This window comes from Prinia subflava, chromosome 5, assembly GCF_021018805.1.
Source record: "Prinia subflava isolate CZ2003 ecotype Zambia chromosome 5, Cam_Psub_1.2, whole genome shotgun sequence".
Taxonomy (NCBI): domain Eukaryota; kingdom Metazoa; phylum Chordata; class Aves; order Passeriformes; family Cisticolidae; genus Prinia; species Prinia subflava.
This window is the reverse complement of record NC_086251.1, coordinates 31,184,130-31,209,382: the sequence shown is the minus strand read 5'-3', so window position 1 is coordinate 31,209,382 and position 25,253 is coordinate 31,184,130. Positions and strand designations below refer to the sequence as shown.

General features: G+C 39.7%; 1 protein-coding gene across 8 annotated transcripts in view; it reads left to right on the top strand.

Annotated features, from left to right (window-relative positions):
• Positions 1–15,651: 15,651 nt before the first annotated feature.
• The window catches only part of GPHN (gephyrin), a 274,022-nt gene continuing 264,420 nt past the window's right edge, over positions 15,652–25,253 (top strand). For all 8 annotated transcript variants that reach the window (XM_063398778.1, XM_063398783.1, XM_063398782.1 and 5 more), the window contains exon 1: positions 15,652–15,783. In XM_063398778.1, coding sequence (XP_063254848.1) covers positions 15,720–15,783 — 64 coding nt within the window. In that variant the 5' untranslated portion in view covers positions 15,652–15,719. The remainder of the gene's footprint in view (positions 15,784–25,253) is intronic.

Here is a 25,253-nt window from a genome sequence, read left to right as displayed (position 1 = left end):
CTTCGAGGGCATGTTCTTAGAAGTGACACAAGGTAATAAAATATTTACTGTCAGGGAGAGTGGGGTAAAGGAGTCCCTTTTACTGACAGTAACTGGGGAGAGAGCAGTCAAGCAAAGCATCTTGTAACAATTAGGTCATCTATGTTGCCAATGCTTGATGTACGATCTTTGTTGGAGATCATTTATTTAGCAGAATATATTTTTAAAATGTCTTATATGATACTAAGCACTCAGAAATAGATCTTCAAGAAGGGTAACACATAAATACATATGGTAAATACATAAATTATAGAAATGCTCTGAAAAGAGATAATTTAAAAATTAGGGGGAGAGAAAGCAAATGTAACCACCCTTAAGGTCACAGCTAATGGCAAAATAAGATCTGTCTGTCCCACAACAGACAGCCTCCAGATGCCAGGGAGATGACAAGAGTTTGATTGGGAATAGAAAAAAATATTTTATATGAGGAGAATTACAAAGAGGCACACAAGCAATAACCTGAGGAAGGGAAAGAATGTAATAACATTGATTCAATTTGAAATGTAGAATATTTCTGGCAGTTCAAGAGTATCAGTACTTTCTGTCATACCTCTTCCATACAAATTTTTGTCCATATAAAATGCATGGCCAGAACATAAAAAAAGGAAATGGTTTTCCTAGAGATCTCTTGGGTTTTCTGCAGCCCACTCTGTCATACCATCAATTCTGGGCCTTTTTTAGGATTGCAAGTGCTATGGAAAGGGAAGGTATTGATAGTAGCACTAGCAGAGAGCAGAGTCTTCCAAAGGCTGAATGGAGTGGGAACCTAGAGCTACTACCAGGCACCTGTATCACCTTTTAGAAGCTGTTTTAATTTACCACCCTGTTCTTTCATGGTCCAGAAATAACTGGGAGGGCAGATTTACTCATCTTGATAAAAAAGTGCTCTAGCTCCACTTACACCGGTGGTGCCAACATGGACACAGGGAAGTGAGAGACAGGAGCTGACTCTGGGCATGTATGTTCCCTTTCCTAAAAATCCAAATCCATATATGCTACTTGCAGGCAGCTCCCCAGTCCAGCTGCTGCAGCTTTAGCCTCTCCTCTACTTTCTGTACAGAGAATTGAGATATCTGCATCTGACTTGCCATTCCCTAGCTATGGAATCTTAGAAACACAACTTCTAACTTCCATCCCCTCGTTACTATTCAGAGCTGGTTTTAGCCAGGATATCTCCCCCTTTTAAGCCAATAAGCAACTTTAAAGACCACATCAGTCAAATCAGTTGACAAAAACATTGTTCTTTTGACAGTATTCCTGAATTCTTTGTAAATCAACACACAAACTGGTTCCATTTCTGTCACAAATATCGTTACTCTTTTCCTTCTCTCATATCCCCCATCCTTTTTTCCCAGCAGCAGCAGGCAGTGCCTGTGTGCACACTCGCTGCACTAGGGGGAGCAGGAAGCCCATCTCTGCAGTGGCCACGGGGCTGCTGCGAGGTGCCCGGCAATGAACGCGCTCCTCAGGGACCTGCAGTGAGCAGGGTCCTGACTGCTGAACACTGAACCGTGAATCGGACACATCAGCACCCACCAAAGCTCATGCTCTGTGCGGGAACAAGGCTCTTCTGAAAATCTCCGCTTTGAACACTGCGAGTTGTTTCACAATACCTCTTTCTTTGAAAATCATTCATGTTTTATAATTGTTTCTGATCCAGGATCTGGGTGCATGCTGTATACATTACTCACCTTATCATGCTTTTCATTTTATGTCTTAGAACAAAATTAGTTTGCAGTGTCAAACACCCTCTGACTTTGCCTCTTTGTATAGCAAACAGTCCTCCACACCAGAGACTTGTTACAAATTTCTCTTCTAAAGATGAAAAAAGCACTAAATGGGTAGTATAATCTGCTTCTGTACTTAGATTACAGGCAAAATGACCCATGCTACATCAGTTAAAAAAGCTTTTCATAGCTGACAGGCATGGCTTAATCACTACTAAAAAGATCCATACACTCCATCTAAAATGCTCTAACAAGGGTTTTTCTTAAGAAAGAAAAATCCATCAAAATTCTTGAAGGAATCAGTGAGGGATAAATCCTCGTGTATGTCTTTTTTCCTTTAGTGTGTCAAATGGATGCCTGCATCTGGAAATTTGTAAATGTGAAAAAGCAGAAGAGCATAATAAAGAGAAGGGATAACTTTATAAACTGCTTCTCATATACTGCTGCAGTAAATGTAGAAGCAGATCCTCTATGCCATCAATAGGAAGTAATGTACTTCCACTCAGAGAGGCTATAAATATTATTTACAACTCACAGAGCCAAAGTCATATTACTTATAATCATAGTTATGGTAAGAATCCCCTGTCTCTGACCATTGTAGCCTCTTCTGCAATTTCAGATATTTTCTAAATTTTAACCATCTTCTTTTATCTTCTCCCCTTCCACATTACTTTCTGACCAGAAGGCAACAGCAGAATTCTGCACTTTCACTTCTTTGCCATCCCTTCACCACTCCCTCCCTGCCCGTTTTCAATTGTGATGTCTTTTTCTCAGTCGTGATGTCTTTTTCTCAGTCTCTTGACTTTTTGACTGTAACATCTCCATACTATCCTCATAACTTTCTTTCTCATTCTCAGTCCCATACTCCTCTCCTGATTCTTTCCCTTCTACCTTCAAGCAGATCACAGGCTCCATTACCCCAGGGCAATTGTATCATAATTCCCTTTCTACAGCTCCCTATCTCCTCCTTTGGGATATGCAAATCATATTGCTTGTTTCCTCACTTCTAGGTCTCCATAACCTTCTAGAAACAAATGAAAAATGCCATTAGTCTAATTAGTTTGGGGTTTCAAAACTTTGAAATGTTAACTAGTGGGCATAATTTTCCAGGAAAATCTGAAAGGGAATTAGTCTGATGAAGAAGATCTAGAATACCTAAAACCCAAAACCTCTTATAAAAATATTGAAGTGCTTGGAACTAGCTTTGCTTTCATTTACAGTGCTGTGTGAATGGATGAGAGAATGATATTGACATTTCACTATTTTTCTCTGCTCTAAGGAGTAGCAAAAGTAGTCAGAAACAGCATTATAACATTGGAGGGGAAGGAGACCCTACATCTTTGTGGACATATAATTAATATCTTGACCTGTATTACGCAAATCCATCCTATTCAAGCTCTGATTTGGGAAGTGTCTTCTTTTCTTAAGACTGTAGTGCATATTTAAAACCCCTTTTTCTTTAATAAATATGGAATAGTTATATTGTCTGTAAAAATAGTCCATAGGAAAGAAAATGGAACAGAAGAGTTTTGAACTGATTCAGGCACTTCCACAGTTATTTATCTCTATGACATTGGATAAGTCACTTGAACTTTCCCTTCCCAGTTTCCTCAACTGTAAAATGAAATTTATACAACTTGTCCATTTTTGAGATGGAGGACATGTACATTTGAAAAATTCTATAAAAAATTCTGTCTCATTTTCCTAAAGTTGTTTCACCAGCTGTACCTACCACTTAAAGGTAGATGAAACCTCTGTAAGTAAAGTTCACACAACTCCTTGAGACCTTGCATTAAAAAGTAAGAATTAATTTCTGACACAGAATTTCTTTTACCCATCTGAAAGAAGCAAGATGGATTTAGCTCTCAGTTGGCCCACACTAGTTCCTTTGTTTGAGATGCATCAGAACTGTGACTCTTGACTTTCGTAACTGAAAAAACTTGTCATACACTATCATGTACAGATCTACAATGCAAAAGAAGGAAGAAAATGTAAGAATAAAAGATCTGCCAACAATCTTGTGCAAATGATAAAGGCAGATCTAAGAAACAATGAGTTTCTTTTGCTTTCAGTTGTACTTTAAATTGTACTAGCCACCTCCTCTAAGCACTAGTCTTACTGCATGTCTTAGATTTCTCTTCCTTAGAGCTGTTATCATAATCTTGACCATTAATGTACGCCAAGCATGAGAGCAGTTACTCTGCCACATACTCACCCAGTTGGTTTGGTGGGGAGAATTCCCCTCAAACAACTGTGTGGTCCCCAGCGAGTCCCTTTCTCTGAAAATGGTGTGCCAATGCCTATCACAAAAGATATTCTATATCATACATCACAATAATTAAAGCACTCCTTAGTGCTCTTCAGGATCAGACAATCTGGCCACAGAGTTCTGTTTGTGGTCCCACAGAACTGGGCAGAGGTGATTCTTCAATCTGAGTCCAGTAGTACCTGTCTGAACATGTTGAAACTAAGAAATCAAAATCTGAGAAAGAGTTTGGTCTAGACACCTTGAAGGAAAAATTGAGCTTTTTTTTTTTCCAGCCAAGAATGCTGGAAGCCAAACTGAGACACAGTTTCCAGGTGCAGGGAATCTAATAAAATATCACAGGATTTGTGATTAAATAACCATGGTTGCCATCTCTGCTGCTGTACTGTCTTCTCTAAAACTGAACAGCATTTATTTATTTGAATTGCTGTGTTGGGATCTGTTGGCTTATTCATGAAAGTGTTCCTGCTCCTATACAGTATATACATATCAGAAAGGCTTTCCCTTTGAAACCAAGCTTATTTATATCTATTTGCCAGCTAAAGAAATACAAAGTGCTATTGAATACTTTATTAGGCAGAAAACATTCTTCCCAAAATGCCTCTAGAACTTATGTATAATATATCCCTGAATACATTTAGAGAATAATTTTTGTCAGAAATGGCTAAACACCGAGGCACAGAACAGCTAACTGCTGCTGTTAGTCTGCTTTTCTTACTTGTGAGTATTTATAGAAGTATGTTTGCCTCCGGAGTATCATCATCATGCACATAACTCTATTTCAATGACCCAAAGAACAAGAAGGAAAAGACTCTTGCTTGTTAAGTATTTTCCCTCATCCTTTAATTAAAGACTTGCATGAGGCCCTCAGCTAGCTGCAGGTACCAGGACAGGGTGGGAGCTGAGGGGCTGGAAAGCAGCTTTGCAGAAAAACACCTGGGAGAGCTGAGGCACAACTAGATGAACACAGTCAGCAATACACCCTTGCAGCAAAGAGGCAACAGCATCCTGGGCTGCACTAGGCAGAGCATTGCCAGCAGCCTGAGGGAGGTGATCTTTTCCCTCTGTTCAGCACTGGTCAGACACACCTGGAGTGCTGTGTCCACTTCCAGGCTCCCCTCTGCAAGACAGACATGGACATGCTGGAAAGAGTCCAGCACAGCGCCATGAAGGGGCTGGAACATCTCTCATATGGGGCATGATGAGGAAGACGGAGCCAGACTCTTCTCAGTGGTACCCAGTGAAAGGACAAGTGCACAAATTGAAGTACAGGATGGTTAAACGTAACAAAAAGATGTTTTATTGTGAGGCTGTCTGAGCACATGGAAGAGGCTGCCCAGGGAGGTTGTGGAGTCTCCATCCTTGGAGATATTTGAAATCTGACTGGACACAACCCTGAGCAACCTTCCCTAGTTGATCTTGTTTTGAGCAGGAAAATTGGACCAGATGATGTCCAGAGATGTCTTTCAACATTCTACAGTTCCAAGTGTCATAAGAGTGGAGTACAGATTTCTAGTTCACTGAAGTGAGCCTTACTGATTTAGGAAGGCAGATGGTGACTGTTCTGCTCAAAGGTGTAAAGAATCTCATTTTAGAATTTGAATTAAGGGAGAGTAAAGAGGCCAAGAACTTGCAAAAATCCTCCATTTATAGGGTCTGTGGAGTGAAAAGGGAGTTACAGCTTGCAAGTCATCCTAGAAGTAAATTAGAACTGCCACAACAAAATAAAAATGGGCAATTAGAAGAGAAAGAGATTAAACCAAGAAGGGTGATAGGAACTCTGTGTTAGAGAGGATACAGTCAAAGTGCAGTTTCACATTACAGCAATAATTCTCTCACAGTTCTACATTTATAAATAACATCAATGTCATAAGGTTTCTTAGAGGTAAAGTTTCACATTATGCTGCCAATGAAGGGGACAAACCTGTTCTTCCCCTCCAACAACTTTGCTTCTTTCTTTCTATTCCTTTCTAATCACTGCCATCCTTAGTTATACCAACTCATTGATACAACAGCATATTGAACTACCAAAAAGAAAAAAAAGATTGCTCCACTGGTACAATTTGGTGACTTTGATGCTCCCTGCGTACAAGCAGTTGCTAGCGCCAGTGCAAAAGAGGGAATGGGGAAGCACAGCTGTGGGAGGTAAAAGGAGCAGTAACATTCAGTTTAACCCCATGCTCAATTGGATACCAGTGAAATTTATCAGTCATGAAAAAGAAAATGTTATTTTACATAGTCTAGACTATATGTGAGTTATTGCTGTAATCAGGCAGCCTGGCTGCAGTATCACCTCACACCCTAAGGCAGTATGTTCTACCCTGCACTGTGCAACAGGGTCACTGACAATAGCTATCAAAACTTAGAGAATCCCTAACAGACCTAAGCAATGAAGGGCACAAAAGTACTTTCAACTGTTTCAAATTTCAGTCTGTCACTACAAAAATCCATTCCACAGTCAAGAACAGTTTAGTATGAATTTAACACCAATTGATGTGAATTGATATGAGTTGATGGCAAAAACCTATCCATGATTCCAAAATCTAATGATATATAAAACTCAGGACTGCACATAGCATTTGCCCTTACCAGAACCTGTTGTGTCAGATAACACAACAGTTTATACAAGTGTACTTGAATTCTAACATTAATTACACTGTGTATCAATATACAGAGCATATTCTAGAAGATCTCTTATGTGTGCATATCTAATGACATCTCACTTGTATAACTGATGATACAGTGAGGAAACCAGGGTTTTTTTTCTACTTGAAAGGCTACTTCCCTTATTCCTAACAATGTAATGTAAAAGCAAAAAATATCCAGTTTGTTTCTACAAAAGAAAGATGAAAATCCTTCAGCGGTCTCATCTACTAAACAGATATTTTTCTATACTTAGCAATTTTTAACAGTTGTACTGCAGCCTGATCACTGAAGACAGAAAAGGAGCTACAGAGATATGAAGATATTGTCCTGAAATACACAGAAAATGAATGGTAAACAATCTTTTCCAAAACTATGTTCAAGAAAGGATTGCACTCAAGTATGGTTAAGAAGAGTGTATTTTCAAATAGTGATGTAGGATCTTAAGTAAAACAAATATGAGCTACTTGGCTATATTTAAATACTGAATTTGAAGTTCTAGGTCAACAGGCTTTACTTACTGATGGAAAGAAGAAGTGGAAAGGATAAAATTCCACTGTATCAGCAGAAAGTTTTCTTGTTGGTTTCCCAAAAAACCAAAACCCAACTAAATGACAAAGCGAAGTTAATTCATCTGATATAAAGAACTGGAAAATTCACTACTAAAGGTAGCTTGGGAATATCTTGTTCAATAAAATAGACAGTACTGTGCAAATGGCTGAAACTAATTCATGCTCTAGGAGACTCATCTGATACACTGATGGGTGTTGTGATGCTAATACTTTTATCAGAGAGGAAGCTACCTAGCAGAAACAAACTACACTGCTGCATAGTGAGCATTTGGAAATTGCAGGACCAATGTCAAAAGACAGGCTGAGCTTTCTGATGTTGAGAACAAAAAATAAAAAAAGAAAAAAAACCCCACATTATTTTGGTAGTATGTAAGTATGAAAATAAATTATTTTTAGCCAAAATGGAAATTGACAATGACATTGCAGTTTCTTTTGATTTCAGAGACAATGTAGTAAAACATTGTCCTGGTTTCAGCTGGAGATAATAACAATAACAACAACAATAATAATAAAGTTAATTCCCTTCTTAGTAGCTGGTATGCTGCTGTATCTTGGAGTTAGTTTGTGAATATGACAAATATTCTGAAAGGTCCTCCTAGTACCAATGTATTGGCTTCTGTAAGGGGTTTGAAGAGTCAGCTTGCCTGCACAGATACTGAACTGGGATGGAAGATTTCTGGATACACATAGTTTTGACTAAATTTCTTAATCTTTAAAAGATCAGTAATAAATCTCAGTAATTTCCAAACATTTCAAAACATATAAGCAAAAATTGATACATCAGTATTATACAATAAAGGTAAATATGCACATTGTTAACTAAATTCTTGCAACTCCTGTTTCTAGATGAATAAGTTACATGTTTTAAAATATAATTTCACGTGATGCCTCTTTTTCAAATTTGATAAGCAGTTACAGCCACAGAAAAATAGATCAAAATGTTAAAATATTGCAATTAAATATGAGACAAGTTTAGTATGAAGTGGTAAAATACTAATGCTTCTAATAAGACTGTCTAAAAGGAGCAAGCATTTGACCATGCAAACTTTGAGTGTAGTCAGAAATACCACCTTTTTCCCATGACTGGTCTCTTTTGGATGTCATTCCATGAAGTGTTGCAAACCAGTAAAAGAAACCAAAGAGGAAGATTGTTTCCCCTTTCCAAGTTTCAACTGGTCTCTTCCTCCCATTCACACTGATTGCTGTGCTGTCTCTGGCACTCCTCAGGCCCATCTGTGAGTGAGTTTTCTGCCAGACCATATTAAATCCTGCACAGATTTATGCCACAGGAGTGAAATGCATTGGCTGATAGAGGAGTCTGATGCGTGCAGTGCCAGGGAGGAGTGAGGATCAGGTGTGGAGAGAGGGTGTGGGGGCAAGAAGAGTGGAATAGGATGAAGAAGTGATGCACCTGCAGCTAAAAATCCCATCTCTTAGATACGGCAACACTAGAACCTGAAATGCTAACATTTTCAAAAAACATTTTCAAAGGGACAGGAAGGATTTCAGTTACCTGGGGGAGAGAGAAAAATATTATTTAGGTCATTTATGTGGCTCTCTTAGAAGCAAGGATCTGGAAACAGAAACACTTTACTTCTAGTCTCTGTTCCAGTTTTAGATTAAATGTTGATTAAAGCTGTGATTAGAACCCAGGTCTCTCTTTTCCCAGGTGAGTTTTTTTAATATCTTGAATAGTTTGTCATGTTTGGGTATTCATCTTCTGGCTTAAGAATATTTACTTACTCAAAGTACAAACTCTGTAAACAAGAAGGACCTGGAAGCCTTACACATCCGGAACAGCTGACAGCTTGCTCCCTGGCACACTTGGAGCTGTAGTTGTAAATCCAGATTTCAGCCACTGTTTGACTGGAGAGCTGAAACACGTTTGAACTTTCAGGTCCCAGCTGAATGTCTTGTCTTTGTATTGATATGAAACCCAAGTGTGTGTCCATATGCTGCTTCAGCAGGAGCCAGGGAGACTGTGACAGATCCTTAATCAGGAAACCATATTGCCACAGCACCCATCAGCTGGTTGTGATGCAGCGAGCAGCTCTGTTACCCTCCCCTCTGTAAAACCAGACTAATAGTGGCTAATCTTCCATCAGGATAAATACACTGATGGTGATACAACTGGATACTCAAGCAATGGTTATTACACCAGCATTTCAAACAAGTTGTGCAGAAGGACAGATGGAAGATAAGTCCATACAGGACTAAAGACTGTCAGGGAAATGCAAAGACAAAAAAGAAGGTTTTTTTACTGAAAACTCATTTTCCCTATGTGTTTTTCTGTTTGAACTTTGATTAACTGTGAAAGTAGTCTATTGATACCAACAGTCTGACTATATTGGAAGTTTAAGAAGCATCTGAGATGAAGCTGTGGTAAGGAGTTCTACAGCAAGACTAAGTGATCTACTACAAAGTGTACCCAACTATTTTTAGGCCTGTCTAAACCAAAAAATATGAAACCCTAATAATACACACAGAATGCATATTAAATCTTCTTGCATTTAATATGACTATATGAAATAGCTTGCAAATGTACAATGTCATTTGTGTCACTTGATAATGTAGTCACACAGGTGGCAACCCTCTTTTCTGGTCTACAATGCAAAGATGTATAAGCAGAAACAGCAAATAAGGTACTGATTTTGTTCTTGAAGAGCAGAAAACCAACCAAACTCAAAGAAAAGGAAAAGGCACCAAATATTCTCATACCATCACTGACTAGACATCAAAGATAGTGCACATGACTAGTTTTATAAACATAGTCTATGAACCACAGAAAAAAAAATCCATCTGTGATGGATGCACTTGGCCCCTTAAACAAATCAACAGTACTTTGGTACAGGCTTCAAAGAAGGTAAAGGCTTGAGCCACAGCTGGGCCAAGAACTCCTCTAGAAAACAAACCCACAAAGGTGCAGAGTGACCCAGTGAGAATGATGCACACCAATCATGGGGTTATTACATTAATAACAGGTGCTCTTTCCAAGACTCATTTATCAAAGAACAAAGGTGCAAGTTGTGGGTACAATGAGTGTCATGTGTTCCATTGTATGCAATCTGACTACAAACCAACCACTTTATACCATAAACATGACATAAATTACCTAAATCAGGATTGACAAGACTGGAGAGGGCATGGCCACTTGCTTTTTGCCTGAATTTTATTTGTTGATGTAGTTACATGTCTGAAAGCCACTATCACATTGTTCAGAGCTGAAACCCTATATTTGACAATGCACATTGGTGAACTGGCTTTCAGCCAAGCTGGCAGGAGGCTGCAGCTGCCCTTTGCCATACAGTATCCTTTTCTTCCTCAGAGGATCTATTCCAGTAGTTTTAATGCTTCTACTAAGTCAAAGCAAATCACACAGCAAGGTTTCCTGCAGAAGCAAGTGTCATTTTTCACTTTTGGCCACAACAGGAGATGATAATTTGTGGTTAGTTCATTCCAAAATATTATAATTTAATTTGTGTTCAAAAATATTCCCCTTCTCTTTCCTCTTTCTCCCTTCTTTCATACAGTTTGGAATCGTCTTGCTCATTAATCAAAATCGAGGTAGCTTAAGGGTTTATGTCATCTCTTACATGGAAACAAGGAGAAGTACAGATAAAGGAAAATAATGTGTGGAAAGAACTGATTCAGCTCATCAGAATTCTGAATTTAGTTTACATGAGATCCAAAAGCATTTTCCTGCTTTTCATATCTAAGTCCTTAATGAGGCAGTTTTGTCAAAGTGAAATCTCAAAAATAGAATGTTCCAGTAAGATGTCTTTTAAATCTGTCTACTCTTTGTGTATGCTAAACTCATCAAATGCTTTTCTAAAATAGCTACTGTTTTGCAGCAAACGAAGCACAGACAATTGAATGTGTCAACACCACTCGTGGAGTCACGCTAAGATTCATTTATTTTTGTCAGGCACCCATACTAGTAGTGAATCAATGGCGCTGCATTTGTAGTCAGATGTCACACATACTGCAAACTTATCTCAAAGGCTTTGGTTCTATTCTTGTTTGGGTTGTACACTGCAGTAAGGGCTGCAGTGACCCAGAAGAATTGGCACCTGGGAGCATCAAGATTGCCTTTGGCTGGCCCCATTTCCAAATTATTCTAAAAGAAAGGAAACCCTTTTTTAGTGTACTGCTGTTCTAGAAAAGCTGACTCTGTCAGATTAGAATAACTGTAGCAAAATAGCTGGTGAATCATTTTCGAGGTGGGAACAAGAAAGTAGTAGAACCAGATCAATGGATGATGGACAAAAATATAATGATGATGAAACAAAAGAGAATCCTTATCAAAGGATCTGCAGGACCTCCACTGTGGCTCCTCTAGGGATGGTTTGAATCAATCTGGAACTTCTCTGCCTAGGACTTCTTGAATTCTATTTGGGAAAATCTGGATGAAAATTTTTGTGTCTGCATAACATAGAAAGCCACAGTGATCCAACATGTCCTGGACAAAGATCTACAGAATATTCTTTTCCAAAGACTCATGGAAACAGAAACATTTCTTCAACTGAGCAGCAAAACAATAACATCTGAAATCTCAGCTAAAGAAAAGACAAGCCAGATAGATCTACTTTGTGCATTAAATAATGAGAATACAGGGGTTTGCTATAACCTTTATCATGGGAACGATTAGGGGAAAGGAAGAGCTTTTTCAGTCTGACCAGGTATGAGAGTAAAAGAAAAAAAAGGCTGCCATGGGTTTGAATTAGAGGCAACTCAAATGGTTGTCACTATCACAGCCATCAAAGTCACACCATATAAGCTCAGTAAATTTCACTCTTCCAGATGTTGTTGTTTCTAAGAATATATGTGAGGTTGTATCCTAGAGCATATGGTGCCATTTCAAAAGTTGCACCACAGTGGGCAGCTGAGTAGGAGGAGGCAGGGAGGGAGAGTATGCAGGGATGTCTCTCAAGGCCACCTTTCCTTTGGAGTTTTCTACATGCCTGACATTGCTGCAAATGCCTCTATTGCAAACAGGAATCAGCTAAATTGTGATGTACTTCATTAGCAAATGGAAGAGTTAACAGCTTCTCTTATCTTGTAATCTCACAGACAGGTTATTTGCTTAATAAACAAATTTGACCTTGCAAATACTGGTGCAATGCAAGGAGTAATTAATTTTTACTGTAAGCAAAACACATTTTCCTTCCCACTAATATTTAGGACAATCACTGGTGTTGGGTTCCTACTCATGACTGGAGGTGTAAACCCAGAAACCATTCTCAGGAGGCTTCTGGCCTTAAAACTATTTAGATGGTTTTCTAATCTTAAATAGCTAAAATATGGTGCATGTTCTGTATTTTCCCTAGATGCTTGCCCAAGGAAAGGGATTGTTTGGAGAAATCACCCCTTGCACCTTCTTCTAGAGTGATGAATATTGTGCTATATCAATGGCTACGCATAAAATGTTTATACTATTACTTTTCAAAATTTATAGATTTACACAGAGTATTTAAACACATCAGAAAGTAATAACCTGTAATAGACTGACTTTAAAATGGCTGAATTGGAAAATCTTTTTAAGGTCTCAGTCTTAGTTTCCTGACTCTTTATAGACTCACAAGAATAAGCTGGAGGTACAACTTTGTCTCCTATTACTTAATCATTGAGCCAGCTAGTCTCTTGACCTTACTTGGATTTGCACCAGTGGCACAAATTAAAATGTTTTAAAATTGATTAATGACTTATTAAACCAGCTATTTCATGTCTTCAGCAGGATCTGCACCAATGGCACACAGTTGAAGAGCCATGTCCCACTGCTGATCCAAACATCCAACCAGACATAAACAAAAGAGAATAGAGTTAAGAAATTACAGCTAAGGAGTCACTGAAAAAAGAATCAGACTTACATGACAAAAAAATGATAGAAATTATACTGAATTCTTATTCTAACTACGAAGTATCTCGATAAATTCAAATGAGAATTGAAATAATCCTTTCCCACACTGTAATAAAGAGAACAAACTGTTATCTTCTTGTAATAATACTGAAGGTTCCTTTTTTTTTTAATTAAGATTTTTACAGGTAACTATGGAATTTAGTACAGGAATTCCTGTCTGCTTGAACTGTTTACCCCAAATGAATAAAAGATGTAATTTGGTAATGCTCATGATAAACTGAGAAAGCCACTATGTTTCCCAGTAGACTGCATGAAACAAACCTGGCTGGCAGAGCCAGCTTGAGGAAAAGGCAGAGTTTTATTTAACGGAGAGATATTGATAATTACCAGCTGGCAGACAAAGCAATGTAAAAAATTTGCTGAGAGGTTACTGAATTGAGTTATACTTCAACTCTGACATGACCAGGACAAAACATGACCATCAGCTTTATATTGACTTTGATGAGGAAAACTTGTTTTTCTCTGGGTAGTCAATATGAAGTCCAGTGTGGATTGCTAGCACATTACCTAGAATATAACCCTGCAGTAAAAGGCTTCTGCATCACACGCTCTTGTTTTTTTACTCTGTCACATTTGGCTGCAGGACATCATCCCATTTGCAACCTTCTCTTGAACTATTATGGATCTACCATCTAGTTTACAAAGCTTTTCGCATCACAGCAACAATTATCAATTTCAGCTTCTTTATTCAGTCTTTTAAAAATTTGTAAACTTATTTTGTTGCTTTAATACAATCATCTACTACATTTCTATACAAAAAATTCTCATACAAATCCCTCTAGGAGGCACTTATAAGTCAGGAAGTAATAAAACTAATGCTGCCAGTGAAATCTGAATTTTGCTCCTCCTTCTTACCATCCACAAGAGCATCAAATCAACAGGCTACGCAGGGAGACTGAGATGCTCTGAATAAACAATACTGTTTTTAGTATAAGGTGTGAGAATCCTCTGCAGGAAGCTACAAAATGTCAAGCGATTTGCTTGCACTTTAGATAATTTCAGATATGTTTGCAAAAAAAAAAAAAAATCCTTTTGCCTTGTCTACAGCAGAATTCAACACATAGTGACTGAACCCGTGAGGGAACAGCAGTATGAGCACCGGCGATGCAGTATATCTTCAGTAACCATGCTGTTTTGGGTTCAGGCTTACACCCACCCACATATGTTGTATTATACCATTGCATAACCAGAGATCCCTGGAGCCTGGATTCTCAGTCTCTATGGCTGCACACACTGCAACTGCTGTGCCAATACAGAAATACTGATATCGTGTGCTGGTGCACCACCCCATCAAAGTGCTACTAGTGAGACTTTCCCTTAGACAGAGGATATTTCTTCAGCCTTTTCTTTTTTTTTTTCTTTTTTCTTTTCTTTTTTTTTTGGTGCTAGTTGTTCATCCAAGAAAGTGATATGCTAGGGAGAAAACTGAAGTGGTTCATTTATGTATATGCAAATTACAAATGCTTTCAATAATTGCTTGTTTGTAGGCAGTCAAAAGGAGTCTGCTATTAGTGAGATAGCATTGAAAATGCAGGAGGGATACCCAAAAATATAAAGTCAGGGGTCTTGAATTTTAGAATGGTTTATGGGTTAGAATTTGTAGTTGATGATGGTTCTAATAAGTGTGGAAAACTTTAGCCCACACGCTCATTCAAAACGAGCTTAAATATTTGCTTCCCGAGAGGGTTTGATGCCACATAAGTAAAAAAAAAGATGACAGTAAGTTGCTTTATCAAAACAGCTATTGCTTTGTCTGTGTACCAACAGCTTTAGTCTCGGGGAAAAGTGGAGGGGCTTGCAGGTGAGAGAAGAGGCCTGGAAAGGTAGAAACACCTTGCTGAGCCGCAGGAAATTGGTGGGAAAAATTTTGTATGTCTGTATTTCTAGGCTGGAGAAGACAAGGGTGACCTTCTCACTCTTCACAACCACCTGAAGGGAGGCTGTAGCCGGCTGGGGTCCGGCCTCTTCTCACAGGCAACCAGCGCCAGGAGAAGAGGACGCATTCTTGAGCTGTGCAAGGGGAGGCTCAGGCTGGATGTCAGGAAGAAATTTTTCACAGAAACACAGGTTAAATATTGCAATGGGCTGCCCAAGGAGGTGTTGGAGTCACGGTCCCTGGAGGTGTTAAGAGAAGACTGGATGTGGCAGTCAGTGCCATGGTCTACTTGACAAGGTTGGTCATAGTTGAACTCAGTGATCACAGAGGTCCTCTCCAACCTAATAGAATCTGTGTTTCTGTGATTTCACGCTAACCAAGAGCAGGGATCATTTCCATCCTTGCTATCTGTCTTTTCCCCTTTTCCGAAATCTCCTATTGCCAGTCCCTCGTAACCAGGGATCCTGAGGGCCGGGCCGGGTTCTCGGCGCTGGATTGGTGCTGCCTGCGCCGCGCGCACCGCGCTAGTCTCGCACCCGCCCCCCCGCGCCGTCGTACCCTGGCCCCGCCCCGCCCCGCCCCCGGCTCGGCCCCGCCCCGCCGCCCCCGGCCCCGCCCCCTCTGCGCCCGCGCCGCTCCCGCGCCGCCCCCCCCGGCAGTGCGGTGCTGCGCCGCGAACATGGCGTCGGAGGGGATGATCCTGACGAACCACGACCACCAGATCCGCGTCGGCGTCCTCACAGGTACCGGGCCGCGCCGGGCACGGCGCCGGGGGCGCGCGGGGGGCGGCCGCGGGTCGGTGCGCGCCTCAGGCCGCCCCGCGGGGTGCCCCGCCGGCCGTCTGTCTCTCCCGTGGCGGCGCCGCCGCCGCTGCGCAGGGAGCGCCCCTCCGCCGTGCGTGCGGTACCCGAAGCCCGGAGCCGGGGTCGGGGCGTGGGGGCGGCGCTCCGGCCGCCGGCGGACGGCGTGAGCGGGGCCGGCCGGCGCCGGGCAGCGCTGCCGCAGGCGGGCGGGCGCCGCAGCCGCGGGGACTGACCCGGGGATAACCCGCGCGAAGGGGACGGAGCGCACGGGTGGGCGAACGCCGGAGGGGGCGGGGGGCCGGGACGCGGCCGGGCTTCCTCCGAACGCGGCGGAGCCGTGAGCGCCAAGGCTCTGGAGAAGGCAGCCCGCGGCCGGCGCAGCCTGCGGGCCGGCAGGTGCCGGGCCTGCCTTCCCCGGGCGGGAGGCGGCCTCGGCCGCCGGCCGCGGGAATGCCCGAGCGCGGCACGCTCCGCACGGCAGCTCCTTTGGGATGGCTACTTCCCCTCCCCCTCCCTGGCCTTTACTTTAGGAATTGGGAGGGGGTGGGTGGGGATGCTTGTGCCTGTGTGCTCTCTGTTGGGAGGGGGAGGAGGGCATTTGTGATGCTGCTGCTCATAGCGCACGGATGATCCTTTAACAGACCCGTGGCACATGACCCGCGGTGGTTGCCCAGGCGGGCTCCCGGAGCCGGTTCGGGTGTGACAGGCCGGGGGTTCCTTTGCCGGCTCTGGCGGGTTTCCCGGTGCCCCGCGGCGCGCCCAGGAGCGGAGCCCCGAGGGGTTCCAGTGCGTGCGGGCGTCAGCGCCGCTTCCGTGCGAGGAACGGGCGAGAGATACTGGTGACATTTTTAGGCGTCAAGCTCAGAAGGTTTCACCGGGAGCCTAGGAAGACATGACTGTTCACGGAGAGCAGCGTTGTGAGCTCGCTTAGGAGTAGGAGGATGCTTGGAGTGAAAGGGGGGCACTGATGGGAGAGGAGGCCTGGGGTTAACCCTGAAGTTATTTGTTACCGCCGGTGGTGTTTAACGCGTTCGGAGGCGGCCCGAGCCCGCGGGAGCCCCCGGCGCTGTTCCTCTGCCCGGTGCTGATCCCGCTGCCCGGAGCCAGGGATGTCGCGAAGGCTGGAGCCCTTCCCCTCCTTCCCTTCCTGGGAAGAGCTTGGCCGCAAGGTGATCGTGACGATAAAGCGCTAGAAAAGCAAGGTATATACAAGTGGAAGTTCTTGCGTTGCTTTCAAATTCCAGGCAGTCAGATCCTTAATATGGGTAGAGTGTGTTGGACCACATGCAAAAGTCACATGGGGGGTTTGTTCCTTTTGTTCCTGAGGGATAGAACATGCGTGCCACTACCTATTATTGTAAAAGTTAAAGTGGAAAGGGAGTACTAACAGAAAGCTCTTGCATGTTTTGTACAACTTCATGGTGTGTAACTTAGGTGATTATTTTCTTTTGATCAGAGAGTTGTAATAATTTTCCCATGTAAGTGTTCCCAGAATGCAGTACCAGGCACATATGGTGTTATAATAATTTAAATAACGATTCAGTCTCTCAATAGGTTCAGATAATCTTTTAGAATACACTTATTTTGTATTGTAAGTCCTGCTTGATCATTGTTAAACTCTTTTAACTTTGTATTGTAATTCGTAATTTCATTGAGAAGAGCTTCTGGTCTAATTTTAGTATTTTGTTTTTAGAGGAAAGCCAAGAGGCATAACCAAACAGAACAGTTTCAGTTTTTTCCCCTTAGTGTAGATGTTTTGAATTCCAGACTAAAATTTTTTTGCAAATAATTATTTTACCATTTTGAAAGATTTTGAAACACCTTGGTTTCTTACAATTTTGCTGGCCCCCTTTTGTGTGTGTTTGTAAATATGAAATAAAGTGTCATAGCATGTATTTGGCCAGCCTTGTTTTCTACTCTGGCATCTCCTTTAACCTGGGAGAAGAATATTTGTACTTGGGGGATTTGGACCCCCTAGTTGTTTCTGCTGTTTCAGCTATGAAAAGACAGTAAATAAAAAAATGTACTCTTCTGAATTTTTCTCATAGAAATGAACTAATAATTGCTGCTGTATGGAGGAATAAGTATAGAAATGAAAAGGTTAGTTATGTGAACTATTTTTTTAACATTTAGAATAGCTTAGTGATCAGAAGTTAGATAATTAACATAACATGACTAGCTTTTCTAATTAAGATCATAGGCATGTTTTTGTTTTCTTAGCAGTATATACTTCTGGTTTTATCAGCTCAGGCATACGGATTTATGCTCCTGTTAGACTTGGTATACATAGTTTAGAAAATAATCAGTACTGCATCTTATGGTCATATTCAGATGGAATTTAAATTTCCTTAGCAAGGAGTAACTCTGTTGAATTAATTTGGAGTGAAGTTGTATGTATATTTTTAAATGAGGACAGATAAAAATTATTTGGGCACATTGTTATTCTTATCTGTTGTAGAGACTGATGCACATGGCTCCAGAGTGTATTGAGAGTGAGTAATGTTTGTCATAAAGCTTAGTTTCATTACATTGTTTTGTGTAAGGTACTGTATTTAGTTTTGCTCTGTGTTTGTGTATGTATTGCTAGTTCCCATCTAGAAACAAATGCATATTTTTTCACTTGTGGAAGATTAGGACAGGTATGGTGGATGAGAGAAATGGAAATCTTGGTTATTGTTTACCAATGTAACTTACCTGTGTTCAAATGCAAGTTTATGCAGAATGTAGCACTTTGGGTTTTTTAAAAAAAATTCTTGTTAACTTTTCTTATACCCAAACTGTCAAAGTCTTTTAGTTAAAAGTCAATTATAAGAAAAGAGTCCATAATTAGGACATTTTTCTCAATGTGAAAGAACTGTCTTCCTGAAATGAGGAAAAATACTTTGTGTATACAGCATCTATGGACTTGAAGATGACACTCATGCTTATTTTTGAGTCTCTATATAGAAAGTTGTAGAGTTGAGCTTATTTACTGAAACAGGAGGAAATATACATCTGGCTGATTACAGAACTGTGAAACTTGTGAACTAGAGGGTTATGTCTTATGCACATAGGAAGCCTCACCAGTTTGTGGATAGAAAATTGATTTCTAATCTGTGTGTTATCATTTCAAGAAGTTTTTTAATTTGTGAAGAGTGGAACCATGAAAGTGTCATGTTCAGCACCAGGATTTAATGAAGTGTTCAGATTAAAGGTGCTGCTCACTTAGGTTCCAAACCTAGGTTTTTCCTCTGCTACCTTTGATATGTAGTGCAGGCACATGAGTTACTAATAGAGCTTTAGTATTACATTGTCATGATGTCATGTCACTTTTATGGTAAAATACATTTTAAAAGGGCTGTGATGCTACCTATCAGATTGGGAGATTTTGTGATGGAATAACAGAGTTGGACAAACAATGTTCAAAGCTTTGTCATTTAGGTGCTGTGGATATCTTCTTTAAAAAAGGAAACAGTCACAGAGAAACAAGAAATGTTGGGTAGATAAATGAAAAAGAGGAGAGATTGCCACATTCGTAGTAAAGGTTGGATTCTGTGCATGCTCTGTATGTACTGTTGTGCATCAGTACTTCCAGAGTAAAATAGAAGTTACTCTGGTTGCCCCTTGCAAGCCTTTCGTGTTTGGTATATCTCTAACAGAGCAGTTGTTAATCAGTACCAGTGGTGTCAGGTTGCTGAACCTGGTGTACTAAGTGCAGAATTTTGTAATGTTGAAGTTGGCTAGAAAAGAGGAGAAATTGTGTGCTCTGGCCAAAGCTGAATCAATACTAGGTCATCCTTCACTGGTGATGGCATTGGTAAAAGTTACATAATCTGTGACCTTTCTTGTTTTGTCAGAGACTAAAGCAGACCTTTGACTGGAACCGTCCAGAGAGTTCCGAATGATGTTGCCCTCTCCACTAGCCCAATGGAAAAAAACAGACTCTGCTTCTCTCTGGTTGCTCCTATTTTGTGGTTTTTTCCTCTCTATCCCTGTTATCTTCTTATTTGCCTCTCTTCTTTTTTTTTTTCTCTCCAGCGAGCATGTAATGTAATTGGCCAAAACTCGAGGTTTTATTACACGTGTGGTTTTTTCAGAATATTTGTGATAAAAATTTGTCAGATTTTGGTTTGCCTAATAATTCTTCATTCAGTTTGCCTGCTTTTGAGGCAGGCCTGTGAGAAAGTCATCACTAGACATAAATACCATTTTCTTTCTTTGCTTCTCATTTTGTATTGTTTCTTCCTTGTTTAGGAAAAAGCTCTCAGACCAGCTTTTTTTCAGGATAGTTTTACTGTGTTCATATTGCTTTAAAAGTGGTGCAGCCTTTCCCTTTCATAAAGGTAGTAAGGGGGATAGGCAATTTTTTCTTCAGATACATTGTTCCTCCTTTCGTCCTCTGTGTAAAGATTAAAACATTTTCAATGATAACTACACAATAAAGCAGACAAGTGAATTTCTGAATGTGCCACTCAGACCTTGATGTCCCCTGTAAGGCTGTAGTGTGAAACACTGCAGCGGTGTCTTTGTGTCTGAGGCACCGTAGTTGGTTCAAATGATCTGAGCATGGACATTGTGTCTGAGTGTATCACTTTGAAGCAAGCTTTCTTCTGAGGTCCTGGGGCCTTTATCTACTTGAGAACTGCAACCAAAGAGGTTGCCTGGACAGATCTGAAGTTCAGTGATATGAATGTTTTGTAAAAATTATCTATGAGGAATGTGGGAAACAAAATACTTAGGGTGTCACTATATGTTGGCCAGACTGTTTCAGAAATGTCCAGGCTGTCTGTTTCCCAACTGAAAAGTCATATGCCTCTCTCCTATTTTATGAGGCACCTTCTCATGACTTTCCTCTATCTCTTCATTAATAATGTACAAGTTACAAGATGTCTTCATGATGGTGGTTCTGTCCATGCTTTGGAGTTTGTGGGAAACTTTCTTATAGAGGTGTGTGTAGGAGGGGCAGGACTAACACTAGGTTTGCTAGGAGTTATTGTCAAATTGCCCTAATTGTCTAAATTGAAGTTGCTTAGTTTTTTGTTTGTGATCTGACTTCTGTCCAGAATTACACCTTACTGGGCACTTATCTTCAAAACATAGATTAGAGGCAGTAGCTTCTCCTGGGAGCCTTAGAGAAATGCTGTGTTTCCATTAAAACTTTCTGGATTTGGAGTAACATTGATTTTCATCTTTCTCAACTGTAAGACTGTCATAATGTTGAGTTTATCCATAGAAACTAGGAGATTTCCCTCTTTGCCATCTGTAGCTGTATGTCTTCACAAAAGCATTTATTTTTGATTTTTGTGTGGCTATGATGATGAGCTTTAGTCTCGTTAATGTGATCAGTAAAATCACCTCATTTCCTTTTTGTAGTCGAACTGTGCTTTACCTTTTAAACTTAAAGAGGAAGAAAGCCCTTGCTTTTCCCTTCCCATTTTTTAGTGTACAGGTGGAAAAAAAATAGGTGGCTGAAATCTGTCTGATGCAGTGGTCTCTTGTACTTAAAGTTGCTTGCTGCAGTACTGTTTCTTTTGAGTGGGAAGAAGTAGAAACACTGGAACTAAAAGCATCTAAAGAAAGAGATTAAAACATATGTGTGTAGTTGGGAAATAATACCTACTTGCATAAGAAATGGCCATTAATTTGGAGGTTTATGTGTTTTTATAGATCTGGGGTAAGAAGTCTTGTGTACTCAGTGTTTCTTGATTTGGAGTTTACTTATCAGAATACAGTTGAAAGACTTCCATCTTCACCCACGCTCCATGTCTGTGGTTCTTATTTAGCAGCACAGAGCATACCCATTACAGCATGTTTTAATTTACTTTTCTAGGCTTATATTTGTCTCCTTGTCCAGTACTGCAGGAAAGCTTCCCATGTTATTTATCTTAAAAATTAGGGATTGTGAATTTCATGAGGACCAGCTTAGTTCTGCGATAACCTTTAGTTGGTCTGCCGGCTTTGTTATTTGGACAGTAACAGAATATGTGATCATTAGGCCATATTCTGGAGAACCTAGCATACAAAATACACAGACACAGAATTCCATCTTTAATGTTGATTTAGCCATAGCTGTCTGGGTTTTTTTGTAGATAAGTATAATTTCTGTTGTCTGCGATTTGTAAGATTGTTATGCAACAAGAGGACGTGATAACTAAAAATGAGAACATATTTTAGTTCTTGTTAGATATTTATAATATCTTGAAGTGTGGATTAAGTAAAAGAAATAATTTACATTCTGTTCATATATGTTGATGCAGTAATGCAACTCTCCACTTCTTACACTGAAATGGTCTTATATTTGTAGTGTTGTGTATGACAGAATTCTTCTTGAAAGTTTAACAGGATGCCTGAAGAAGGTGTCCATGGAGAGCAGGAGGGTAATAACAGTAAGGGAAATGAACAGGTAGCAGCCTTTCTCCTGTGGGATGTTTTTAATTAATAAAAAAAGAGCATAGCCTTTTGGGCTATTTCTGTATTTCTATATTTCTATATTTCTATATATTTATATTTATATTTATATTTTATATTTTATATTTTATATTTTATATTTTATAACAATTGGAAGAAATAAGTTAAAATTTAAAAAGAGCAGTAATTGCATTAAAAAGTGCTTGGGAAAACAGACTTAATTAGGCAGTTATCTTAGAAAATTTCATTTTGCAAGTAAGAGGTTTGTATGTGATGTTGTGTTTACTTGTTTTGTTTTCAAACTAATTTACTGAGGCCTATTTTATGCCTAACTTGTCAAGTGGAAAAAAATTAGCATAAACCCTTAAGAATAATCTGCTGTGTACATTTTGCAAAATCCTGCAAAACAGGGCTCAATCCTACTGTTACAATAAGGGTGAATAATGTTTTGTAAGGAATAAAATACATTGTCTGATCCTTATACTATGAGATAAACAAGACTTCCATTCCACTGTTTGACTTCAATGGTTAGGGAATAGCTGTGTATAACAAAACCTGGTTTTGAGCAGTAAAATGTTTTTTTGACATATACCAAGACCTTCAAGAACTGACTCAACATTAATTCAGCTTTATATATTAGTTACCTAGAACAGTAATTTTAATAATTCCAAATGTGTTATGACATTTCATTATGCATTCAACAGATTGTATAAGTATACCTATAAAATAAATATATTTAAGAATTGCTTGTGTACTTACAATCACAACTGTAGAAATACGTATTTCTACTTTTTCCTTTTCTAGTTATATTATATCACTTATATATAAAGTGAAGAAAGTGAAGAAGCAGAATAACTTGGGCTTTGAACTATAAAGTTTTTGTGGTTTTAGTACTTACTGTGTGGTTATGAAATTGTTATTTTTCTTCATTTTCCTGTATATTGTAGGGAATTTATGTGGAATATTTTTCCTTTAAAAAATCTTTCATGCATGTATTTTGTTGGCTTTCCTGGCTATTGTATGTGAATTTTGAGATCTAAAAGTGGGAATTAGAAATTCAAGTATAAGTTAAATTATATGGTGTGGTTTTGTTTGGGTTTGCGTTGTGTTTTGTTTTGGTTTTTTCCTTAGGTGTTGTAGTTTGGATTTGTTGGGAGGTGGGATTATTGTGGTGGTTTGTTCTTTTTTAGATGTATGCTGGAGGATATTTAAATTCATGCTGAAATCTAGGAAGTAAGTTGTTTATTCAGAATCATTTTGTTGGAAGTTGTATGGATGAAAAGTACTACACATTATTTGGGAATTAAAATGAATTGCAGTGAAGTGTCTTGCAGATCTGACTCAGAAGGGAAAGGCTTCTAGGACCTCCACAAATGGTGCTTGTCATTAAAAAAAGAGAAATTCCCTGTGTTCTTATCAAGCTGCTTTTGATGCTGTGAGATGGGGCACTTAGGAAGGAATTGATAGCAGGACCTGAGATGAAGTCTGTAAAGTCTTAATCCAATAACTCTTGAAGAAACACTGGATGTGGTACTAGTTAGGAATTCTGCAAACCAACACACTTCTACACTGCTATTTCTTATCCCTTCTTAAAACAGTTCTCATGGGATTAGGCAGACAAATCAGACTGCCAAAGAGAAGATGTTGTTGGGTATGTGTGTATCCTACTGGGTGCTTACAAATTCTAGGAAAGAGTGGGTGGCAGTACGTTTGTGGAAGAAGATTTCCAGGTATTCAAACAGATACTGCGGATTTTCCTACTAACATGGTTCATTCATATGATGTAAAGTAGTGACATAGCAGTGTAGATGGTGAGAAACCAAAGGCTTACTATGGATTCCTGGCCGGAAACTTCACTTCGGAAAAAATTTGGGAGAAAGCAACAAGATGCCTAAAGTAGTACATATCTGGTGAGAAAAATGCTTCTTGTTTCCAGGAAAAAAAAAAAAAAAAGCCCCATAAGATTAAAGGGAATACATACTTCTCCTTTCCTCTTTTTTTAGCCTAATTTCTCTTGGTAATTGTGTGAGTACTCAAGGCGAGACATTAAATAAGCCTACAGCAAATCAAGGCTCCTTAAAATCAACTTCCTTGAAGAAATAAGCTGTAAATTAAGCATAGTGAGGGAAAAAGTTGTGAAACACCTTTAAAAGAGAGTGCAGGGACAAAGTGTTTCTATAGATAATACACACAAAGCTTCAGGGATGCTGAGATAAAGTTGCAACAGGTGTTCCTATGTGTGTAACTCCTGCTGATTAAAATTTCATCATTGCTGGTGCACTCTGATTTAATACTTAAAAAAAAAAAAAGAGAGAGTATTATGAAACAAATGGTATATAAAATGGAATTTTTGGAGAATGTTTTTGTAGTCTCCAGGTTTTTGTCCTGTTTTTATGATGTCTTGAAAGAATTCCTTCTTAGATGGTTACTCTAATGGTGTTTCTTTTCCCTTGATAGATGTAGTAAATCAGTGCAGTATAACTCCATAGCTACTAGCTTTAGCTGAATCTCAATCTAAGTACTTCTAGTTTTTGTAAAATGTACTTGATGGCAGGCTTTTTTAATGATTGCTGTAATCAAGCAGACTGAAAAGTCTGCAGGAAGAATTTCTTTCTCTCCTAACCTCCCGTTACAAGAGGTTCCAAACCCTTCTGGTCATGCAGACATTTATTATGGCAATAATTTAACAAAATAAAGAAAAGAAGAAACCAGTAAAAGATATGTAGAATAAACCAGGAGGCTGAGGAGGATTTTGAGAGAAGTCTCAAAACTCATAACAAGTAAACGTGACTACAGGGTAGTGCTGTATGATATAATTCTGTGGAAAGAAAGCAAGGCAGAAAGCTTTAAAAATTTGGGACTGGTCCTGGTAGTAAGATGTGTGTGGTTCAAGTTGGATATATTTGTTCCAGAATCTGATGTTTCAAAACCTAATGTTATTCTGATATCAATTTTTTAGGAGTGTGCTCTGTTTCACAGTAGGAAGGTAAGCTGTCAAGCCTTGAGGTCTGATGTAGCAGTTC